Source organism: Camellia sinensis, chromosome 6, assembly GCF_055761805.1.
Source record: "Camellia sinensis isolate YWXY chromosome 6, ASM5576180v1, whole genome shotgun sequence".
In the NCBI taxonomy this organism is placed as follows: Eukaryota; Viridiplantae; Streptophyta; class Magnoliopsida; order Ericales; family Theaceae; genus Camellia; species Camellia sinensis.
In genome coordinates this window covers 130,477,571-130,488,446 of record NC_138966.1, presented here as the reverse complement: position 1 = coordinate 130,488,446, position 10,876 = coordinate 130,477,571, and the positions used below count along the sequence as shown (strand labels likewise).

At 32.5% G+C, this 10,876-nt stretch overlaps 1 protein-coding gene across 1 annotated transcript; it reads right to left on the bottom strand.

Annotated features, from left to right (window-relative positions):
- Positions 1 to 6,006: 6,006 nt before the first annotated feature.
- Positions 6,007 to 10,601, bottom strand: LOC145792886 (Mitochondrial transcription termination factor family protein). Its single transcript, XM_082874748.1, has 3 exons — positions 10,543 to 10,601; positions 7,928 to 8,003; positions 6,007 to 6,773 (listed from the first exon to the last, which is right to left on the bottom strand). The coding sequence occupies exons 2-3, from the start codon at positions 7,994 to 7,996 to the stop codon at positions 6,201 to 6,203; spliced, it is 642 nt and encodes a 213-aa protein (XP_082730874.1). The 5' UTR covers positions 7,997 to 8,003; positions 10,543 to 10,601; the 3' UTR covers positions 6,007 to 6,200.
- Between the last annotated feature and the right edge of the window lie 275 nt (positions 10,602 to 10,876).

The window sequence follows — 10,876 nt, the reverse complement described above, 5'->3', positions numbered from 1 at the left end:
ATTGATGAGACAGATTTGGAAAATTTCACCCTAAGTGATATGAATAAAATATTAGATACCAGATACTATGAATATGTAGCTAGGGGAGATACTCATGATGAAGCAGTATCATTTTTAGACCAAGAATTTCATACTGAATATGTAGATGATATATTAGAAGATAAAATACATCATAGCAAAATATTTAAAATACCAAAACAATCTAACTTAGAAGACACTTTTTATATGAACACTCAAACAACAGAGAGCACAGGAACTAGCAACCCACAACATATGGTAGAAGATCCAGTAGAACCAATGCATTATGAAGTAGGAGGAAGAAGACCATTAACCAATACAGGACGTAGTAAAGTAGATCCTAACAAAAAAAGTACAAATTTCATGGAAAGCGGAGACAACCAGATATGAGTATACAATTACAACCAGCAACCAACCAAGGAACCCCTTTTAGACTTAGCAAGATTCGACCCTCGGATATGGCAAGAAGTGATAGAAAAATGGAAAAAAGACGCAGTAAAGACATGGATGAATAATCCATTTGAATCAACTGATATGTAGGAATATATGGAAACACTTTTAGAAGACTCAGCTTTTAATATATATTTAACTTTTAAAGGAAAATACGAGAAAACAATTAGACAGCTTAAAGGACTAGGAGATAACCCATGGAATTTTATTAGTTTTATAAAAGAAATGCTTATAGGATACGACCCTTCTAGAATAAATGATTATACTCAAAGCATAGCATTAACTGAGTTGGATCAGATAACACTAGGAAGTTGGAAATATGTTGTGCCTTTTAGCAAAGAATATTTAGCCATAGCAGCTAGAACTGGAAAAAGTTTTGATGAAGAAATAGAAAATAAACATTTTAGGAAATTACTAGGAGAGTTAGGAAGAGAGATGGAAAATAAATGGTCAATTTATTATGCAAACGTACCAGCAAGAATAGCATCAGGAGAAATAAACATAGGAGGAGCTTTAGGAATTGTACCTAGAATAGTTTTTACATTCCACAGGCTTAGAGAAAAATGTATAGAAGTCAAAATACAGAAAGATTTGAAAAAACAAAACTATGGTTTCTATAGCAGCATAATATACACTTCTCAGCAATATGAAGGTAAATATAATAGGAAAAAATACAAAAATTATGGGAAATATAAAAAAGAAAAGTATTGGAAGAAAAAACCATGGAGAAAACAAAAATTCATTAGAAAGAGTAGAACTTTTAATAGGATAAATTATAAGCGACTACCTAAAGAAGAGAAAGATAAAAGAAAACAAAGATATGTTAGGAAACCTAGTAGTAAAAAATGCAACTGTTTTATATGTGGAGAACCTAATCATTTTGCAAAAAACTGCCCAAAAGACAGAGGCCTAATACTAATAAACAGATAGAAAGACTACATATTACAGAAGATTTAGAAGAAGATATAGTTAGCATAAATAGTGATGATTCAGAAGTCTATAGCATAGTCAGTGATTATGGATACCAAATAGAAGTCATAAGTTTAGATAGTGATTCAGAAAGTGATACAGATATAGACAATCTTTTAGGACAGCTTAACCAAGAAATAGGAATATTCTCTTCCCATGATAATTTCTTTATGATGGAATGCAATACAGATACTGAATGTCAGCATAATTTTCGAATAGGACTAGGATTTGATACCACTAGATGCAGTTATTGTAATTGGTTTCCTGCTAAAAGTAAGAGAGCACAATGTTTGTTATGCAGTATAGCCTATTGTATAGTTTGTCTAGAAAAATTAAATATGACACACAAGATAACATTAGAAAGTAGCAATGAGATGCTAGAAGATCATAGTATGAAAAACAAAGAATTACATCTAACAATTAGAGAATTAGAAATACAAGTAAGAGAACTTAAACTACAAATACGTGAGATTGAAACTAAGGCTAATTTTGGCATAGAATGTTTAGAAGCGGAAAATAAACAACTTAAACAACATATAGAACAATTTCATACTAAATACCACTTAAAAGATAAACTTGTTGAAGAACATATGAACTCTTTGGAATTAGTCAAGCTAGTTGATTCTCAACCCTTTAGTCAATATTTCCAAGCACAATCCGACAACACATATTTACCATTTAATTACCCTGTCATACCCAAGCCAAATTTAGTTGAGATCTCTTGTGTAATCAAATTTGCAGAAAAAAACTCTTAGTATAGATGCCATGATAGATACAGGAGCCAGTAAATCATATATTGAACAACACATAGTTCCACCAGAATGGAGTACAGCTTTAACAACCCCAGCTTTAGTCAGTATAGCCGATGGCACTAAACAGACATATACACATTGTATCAATGGAGCACAAATTAGTTTTCATCACATAGGCTCTTAAACTCAACATATAGAGTGGTTCCCTTTACCCCAAGTTTGGATTGACAACACTCAACAAAACCATCCCTTTATATTATGCCTTAATTTCATACTTAGTTTACAATGTGGCATGTTTATAAGCCACAGCAGCATTAGTTTCTTCAAACGAACAGTACATACACCCACAACATATGCCCTTAGCACCATTGCCCATTCATCAGAGTTGCGTGCGAAGCGTGGTGGTACCATATGAGTAGATTTAGTTCCGGCTAGTTTATTATTGGGTTATTTTATTTTTAAATTATTAATTATAATTTATTCATGTACTCTAATTAAAGATTATGTTACAAATTAATATCTATTGAATTTAATTTAATTTTCAAATTGAAATTTGAACAATTTAATTATATTAATTAAACACCTATCAAATTAGTTGTAAGGTGTGATTTGTTCAAAATAGTTTTTTGTTTTCTTTAAAAAAAAATGGTATTTAAATTTTAAAATAAATTTTTTGTCCATTAATAAAGCCTCAACGGTTATTGATTTGTTAGTTATCTTTAATTGAATCACATAAAAAAATTAAGAATAAAGTTAGGGACTCTAACTATTTTATCAAATATTTCACATAGGTGTAGGACCCACATGAGACCCATATGGTATGAGTCTCACACTATGTAAGACATTTGATAAAACATTTGGAGTCCCTAGCATTTTTCAAAAATTAAAAACTAAATAGTTGAAATTGATAATTTTGAGATAAAATATAAAAATAATGTGATTTAGGAAATAAAAATGAAACTAACCCAAGTTGTGCAATAAAAAAAAAAAAAGTTTTTGCTAAATGTTTGAATTTATTCATTGAACTCAATTCATTATTACAATAGTATTTAAAAACAAGTCTTTGAAAATAATTCAAATTTGTGTAAATAAAATTGAATTGAATTTATAATTAACTTTAAAAACAACTTGAGTTTAGTAAATAAAATCAAAATAACTTGCAATAACTTGCGTTTAATAAATAAGCTTAAGTCTGAAATTTTTATTTTTATACAATGGCGGATTTGTGTTAAATTATGCTTATGGAAAAGATTTGGACAGTGAATATTATTTCACTGGGTATTACCATTGTATTAAATTTGAGATTGTATCTGTATTACCTTTGTGTTAAATTAGGTATTGTAATTTAAGCATTCAATTCTAGATTTGACACAACGACAATTTTAATATGTCGTTGTGTTAGCTAGTATATACACCCAAACAAATGAGTAAACCAGAAAAACAAAAACAAAATTTAAACATCCTAGTTTTATTGTCTTAAACAAACACTTTAGAAAACATATATGGGATTCAACATTTTGATCAACACAACATAAAGAGAGACTAACATGAAAGGTAATAGCTTAAAAGCAATCCAGAGTTGAGCAACAGTACTGAAAATGCTTTATTCTTCTATATTTTATGATTACATATACTTGCTTACTAAAACCAAACATTTGACATACTACAATTTATGATATATGTATCATGTGTTTATGATATATGTGCTTATCTACTAAAACAAACATTTTGACATAATGTAATCTAAGGGCATTTATGTCTTCCCCCATGGGTGATCATTTTGGCATAGCAAGGGCACGTTTCTTCGTTATCAACAGTCCCGGGTGGCACACAGTTGCACCTCGCGCAACAAGTTCTGCATGCTCTCATGCATATCTTATGTCTTGAGGCCTCACTGCAACGGTATTCACATTTTGATTGGCAATCTACAAATTTACAAGCACAGATATACTATTTTTTTGTTAGTCATGAAACTCTCTTATAATCAACATATTATCTTTCAAGGGATTGTTGGGTAACCAAATAATATTCATGTTAAAGAAGATCGTAAACCAACTGTTTTGTCAGAATCAAGATTAGAGGTAATAAAATTCACCTTATGCTGTTTCAGTTGTTTCTAAGTTAAAACAAACCATCTTTGTATATTTATTCACAAAGTATTGAATGAGGTGCATCAGTAGTAGTGAAACAAACAGGTCCAAAATGCTCAAATGGTTAGGAATTTCATAGGTTGTGATATTGATCAAGAAAATCACGAGTTTTGCGTCATCAACTGGAAGTTAATTTGTAAATAAGTTGTTTCAAAGAATATGCCTATTTCAGATTAAGGTTTGAAAACTAAATTAGATTAAGATTTTAAAATTATGAGAATAATGATGAATGTTTTGATTGAAAATGAAACGACTATTATAAATCTCATCATTATATATATAATTTATAACAATTTTGTTTATGTATTATGTAGGGTTGCAATAACAAGAGAGCATGGTAAAACACTCTTACCTATCTTTTCACCTTCACCTTTAGCTTCAGCTTGAGCTTCAACAATCAATTGTGGTCTATTATATATCTCCAACTGAATTTCAAAATAAATTTTAATCAAAGACTGCTTCTTGAGAGTCAATTGCGGCAAATAATAAAATAGAGAAAGAAACTGCAACACAACCTGGCTTGTAGTTCCCATGGTGGTAACACATGTTTCTCAACCACTAAAGGTATATCCAGTATAAGAATTCTAAGAAAATTTTAAATAATTGTACTTTACTCCCTTCAATTATTGTGTCGTATTATTTTATTTCTCGAACTAAAAATTACTACACTTGACACCCTCATTTAATAATTTTTTTTTTTTCTTTTCGCACTAAACCTTTATCAAAAAAATACCCTGTCAACCCTATAAAAAATTATGCTTCTATCACTTGAATTATTACTCAACATCACTTTATCACTCTCAACTAAAAAAAAAAATAATATTACACTATACTACATTAAACTATCAATTTTGTACCAATGTCAACCTCTGTTATATAAATAGATAAAAAATTAAACTTGTCACTTGGACATGATATTTCAAATATTGTGAAATGTCCTAAATGAAAGTGTTTTTTTATCCTTCTTTTGTTCTACTAAAGGTAGTGCAATGGTACCCGTAATGTAAGCAAACTTTATTGGGGAGGAGAGAAACGGCATGGCACTGGAGAACATACCTCATGAACAAGGAGAAAACAGAGGATTGCTAACAACAGTGTAGCCTTTGAGTTTACCATTTTCATTTTTTCACAAAATGGGAAAATTTTTGGTGAAAGAGGAAGAGAGGCATGTGTAAAGCTGTAGTATCTGCCCTTTTAAAAGAAGAAGAAAAAATGCACTCTTCAATGGTGATGTTTACGTGCAGGTCATTTTTAGGTACTGTTTTTAACAAACTCTGTTACTGCTGTATCTGTTCTGTCGCACATCTCTCGCATAGCAATGAAAGTGATGAACAACAGTAAGTTCCCGAAAGAGTGGAGGAAAACCATGCCTCATGTGCTTGTGAGGATTCCATGCCATAACAATGATAACAAACATAACACAAACTGAAATTAGGGGTCAAAATATAAAATTTCGACCATATTTTGTGTGTAACTTTTGAAGATGTTAAAATGTTGTGTTAGTATGTGTTAACCGACAAAAAGAGGTAAGACTGAAACTCAATTTTGTGTGTTTAAGTGTTTGTTAATTGAGATAATGAATGGGTGCTACAAATCAAAGCAACTGCTAGAGAATTACAAGTACAATTTTAGTCAAAACACATGTATTAAACAAGCATAATCACTTCTTAATCAAAATATTCAAAACCATATATTGCCCAAATTAAATATTTATACAAAGAAGTTTCCTACATAACGGATATTTTGGGCTTGTATTTAATTCAATGACAACAATGCCAAAATCATCTTCAAATCTGGGAGAGAGAGAAAAATTACAGTGGTTATATTTCTACAAAAACAAATAATTAGAAAATTAATCCAGCTAAAATCGAACCCAACAACGAGTGCATTGCGCCATACAATCTCCCTTGCAATCGACATTATAACCCAACACTTTCGGATTGCGAAGAAGAAGATTTTGTAGCGATTTTCCTTTTATACTCCACTCCTTTTCCAAAACCTGCACATTGGTCTTCAATTCGTCTTCTAGGCTACAACCCAGAACTTCAGGGAACTTCTTGAGCAGTTTCGAAAGATCATCATCTGATAGGCTTAAACTCCTCAGATAATCCAATACTTCATTTACAAGTTCTAATGTTGGCACTTCTTTTTTCCTTTCTTCGCCCCAGTACGGTGAGTGGATTTGGCCAAACGCTTTTCCGAGTATTTTGTCTTCGTCCTCAACACTAAATTTAAATGTGGAAAGAGCTTGTCTGCATGCTTCCCATGTCTTCCTATCTTCATTGCTTAAGACTAAACTCTCAGTTTTCGCGGTCGAATTTATCTCCCATTTTCTAGAGGGCAAAATGGAGGTCCAAGCTGCTCTTAACATATGAGGTCGAACACCATTTGATATGTTCACATTCACTATTGGTGCACTGGTTGTGCGATCAGGCTGGAACAAGAAATAGCATATAGTAAGACGAAGAATTCTATTTACACTAGCAAATCAGAATATAGAGGGAAAATCCCTTCCTGCAGAGATGAAGCCCAGGATGGAAGAAGTGGAAACACCAAATGGTCTCTTATGACATTTTAAATTTTGGCTTTGGTAGTTGTCACCAAGATAACTTGGATGTCGAAATTTATAGATGTCACCAAGATAACCTGATGCTTCTCTGACTCAACGCAAATTACTCTTCCTAGAAGTTAAAAAAGTGTGTTCATATATTCAGAACATTTGAAATATCACCTTTTTTTTTTTTTTTCCAAATGACAACGGTATGCTAGTCTAAAAACCTAATCATCCTTTACCAAAAAGTAATATCTTCCTAAAGTTTACGAGGCAGGGCCTAGGTTACATATGCCAAGCCATTTGGTACGCATCACAGGACAGGACACTAAGGTCTTGTGGTTCAGACACCAGAGATGGAGGTTTCGCCACAGCTTTTTGTACCTAATACAGGTCAAGCTGCCTTAGGCCAATCCAATTGTGAGAGAAAGGACTCACCACTAAGCTCTGTTTATAAGGAATAGGTCTAATGGCCTAATTGATACCGAAAAACCCTAACAGGTTCCCTAAAGATATGACAACATTCTTGGATCATCAACTAAGGCCACGAGCTTGCCTTCTATGTACAGAGGGTTGTACCCCTTACAACACATCATACTTCACTTTGAGATTGCAGTCCTACTAGAGCACTGAGCTTTGGTTCTTTACTGCCTCTCTCACTTCATGGCTAGACTGTTCCATTTCTCTCTCAGACATCCCCTTGTCTTCAGTGCCTTTGATGTGTTTTGCCACTCCAGTGAACCTCTAATTGTCCGTTAAACCCATCCACACATTGAAAAACTTTCAAATTGACAACATTTTAAATGAGTCTATTTGTATCAAACAGCATAAACATATTTCCAAAAACTCATTAAAAATTTCCCTTTAATACCATCAGAGTGCGTGCAGTGCAACATGGCTCTACATTTTAAGGATGCCAATCAAAAAGCACATTTATTCTTTAACAAACTATTGAAACTAAAAAGGAATCCCTTAATTTGAATCCATATTTCATAATCATAAGTTCACTTACAGTTTAGGTCAAAGATGACACTTACAGAAGAAAAGCAGAAGCATGTCCCAGAGTCAAAGGTCAGCGAAGGAGAAGCAAATAATTTTCCCAGCATCCCTGAACTGTATTCAACAATAACAACAAAAAAGAGTTGAAAAGGGACACTTCAAAATCTCAAAGCAGTCAGAATAGTATTGGTGATAGATCTAGGGATTTTGTCTGAATTATTTCAGTTCTGACAAATTATTTCAGACAATCAATTTCAAAGCTACCTTATGTTTAACTTGATTTTCAATGAAAGGTAACTAAAACTTTACAAAGTATAATAGTATATTACAATAAAAGCCAAATTGAAATAAACCAGTTGAGCTCCGTTTGGAAAAACTAATTTGCAGCTTATTTAGCTTATAATTTGAAATTACATACTTAAACAGTTGTATTTTGAAAAGTTATGGTGTTTGGAAAAATTTATTAGGTTTTAACATTATTTGCCTGTTCAGCTCAAAATAAGCTCAAAATTTTTAAGCTGGGTTTGAAATGGTTTTTTAAGTCACAAATAAGTTTTGTCAAATGTGCTAGAATATTTAGGTGACTTCACACAAAAGATTGCCCCTCAAGGCATAAGAAAGAGACCTCTCATGTTAAATGGTTTAATCTCTTCGGAGGTTCATTACCAGGGCATTACATCTCTCTTATACTAAGCACAATCTCTTGTTTGATACTTCCCTTTGTTGTTGGTGTATTTACTTCTAAGGGACTAATTTTCCATTTAGACCCAGGAAATCCGTGACTCGTGCCAAAGGCCACTTGCCCATCATAACCAAAGTATCTCAGCTTGGGAACTTAGGTATGAGAGGGGAAGGTCATGAATTGAGCACCCCACTTACCCGATCAAAAATCGGCCTCTACTAATTGTGATGTGAATTTTATCAACATTATATGCTCTTGTTTTGTTTATTAATAATGCTAACTGTGTCCAACAAAATTTCCTTGGCTTGTTTGGCCATCCAATGAGTTTGGGTATGGTTTATGTGTTTAAGTGTCGGATTCATCTAAATCTCATGTCAATGACACCAAGACACGATTATATTTCATATATCTTTATATACTTCTTTTATGTTATAAGGGTAAAATGATGTCTATAAAATAAAATGTAGTAGCATTTTATATATAAAATGAATATCTTGTGCATAGTTATATGGTAAACTCGACCACTTAAACATGCAGCACAACTAGGCATGTCGGACACATATCTGATAGCCTAACACAAGTGTCACAGGTACTTAACAAACTTGAAAGTGTCCATGTAATAGCTCACATCTATGAAATTCAGCTTGACTCTACTAGTCACTGGAAGTTTTATGCCGACAATCAATATATTAACAGGGCTTTTGATGCACCTTTGTATGGAAAACTTGTGCTTAAGTCTCTCACAAATTCACCAAGGGTGTGGTTGGTTCATGGATTTGGATAAAGATTTGGAGAGGGAAAAGGAAAAGATGTGAGAAATGTAGGTGAAATAATATAGTTATATTTCTTTCAGATTTCACATACCTTTTCTCTTTTCATTTCCAAATTCCTACCTAAATCCATGAACCAAACACAGCATAAGAGACAGACAAGTGAGAAGCAAGAAATCTGACACAACCAAGACATGTCTAACTGAAGTTAGAGATCACTCATGTGAGAATGCCTATAAATATCTTCTTGTTAGTTTCACAAGATTAAGTAGATGGTTCAACTTTCAGGACAACTAAAATTGAACCATACAATCATAATTAAAGGAGAGGTTTTTTATTTTATTTTTCCTCTGAACTTAAATATATGAAAATTTTCAATTGGCTAACTTATTAGTGTTCTTTATAAATCTTGAGTTTAATCTAACTGTTCAAAGACTTTGCTTGTGTTAATCTAGGTTTTCGGATCAACCACAATTGAAAAGTAGCATCATAATTATGTCATAAAGATGTGTTAGAATATAATATGTAAAATGTTGCTTTAATAATTAGGTTAGTATAATAATTAGTATGCTTTAATAATGTACCTTTAATAATGTTGTTTGGTTTGTGCTTCTACTTTCGGTTTGTAATTGTTCTCCCTCTCCTCTATAAAGGAGAGAGCTCAACACACCTATAAAATACATCAATCAATAATACATAATTCATTCTCTCTATTTCTCTATACATCAAATTTAACAAGATGTATTTAAAAAGTCAACAAAAAATGGAAAAACGTAGAGCATGAAGAAGAGGTCTTTTGAATTTTTTTTTTTTTTTCTGAGCTTAAATGTATTAAAATTTACCATTGGCTAACTTATTATTGTGCTTTACAAAACTTGAGTTTAATCTAATTGTTCCAAGAATTTGCTTGTATTATGCCAAAACACAAACCATTTACCTAAAATCAAGTGATGTCAACAAAACCAAAAAAATGCATCAAAATTCATAAAGCACAGCCAACACAACACAAGTCCAGATACAAGAGCTCAACACTCAGTAGTTAACACACGTTAAAGCCATGATTTTCACTTTCTCTTTCAAAATATTCTCAAAGATAGAATCACATATGGCCAATTTTATTGAAAACCCAAAATTAGTATCCCTCAAAATGAAGATAATCAGCGAGAGAGAGAGAGAGAGAGAGAGAGAGAGAGAGAGGGACCTGGGGAGGAGAGGAGACGACGATCTTGGAGAAATTGAAGTGTAATTGGGATCGCAGAGATATTTCTACTTCTGACTCCGATCAGTAACGACTGGACTGTGTTTACAACCGAGTCGTACCCGCTCTACCCGGTTCGGTTCAGTGTTGTTGGGCTCAGCTTCTATGGTGACAATGGCAAGGATCCACTTGATCGGTTAAAATCGAATGGTCCGAAGTAATTCGTTATAGAATAGGCGATTTTAATAATATGAATGTGAATGTATTTTTTTTTTGGTATTTGATAAGAAGTTTTTTGGTATTAACTGTGAAAACTGACATGTTTGAGATGGACTTT

Bases quoted from the DNA above. Each gene is read 5' to 3' on its own strand.
- LOC145792886 (XM_082874748.1), bottom strand. From the start codon at position 7,996: ATGCTGGGAAAATTATTTGCTTCTCCTTCGCTGACCTTTGACTCTGGG. The intron at 6,774-7,927 runs GTAAGTGTCATC...TTCTTGTTCCAG, and splicing joins CATGCTTCTGCTTTTCTTCT to CCTGATCGCACAACCAGTGC.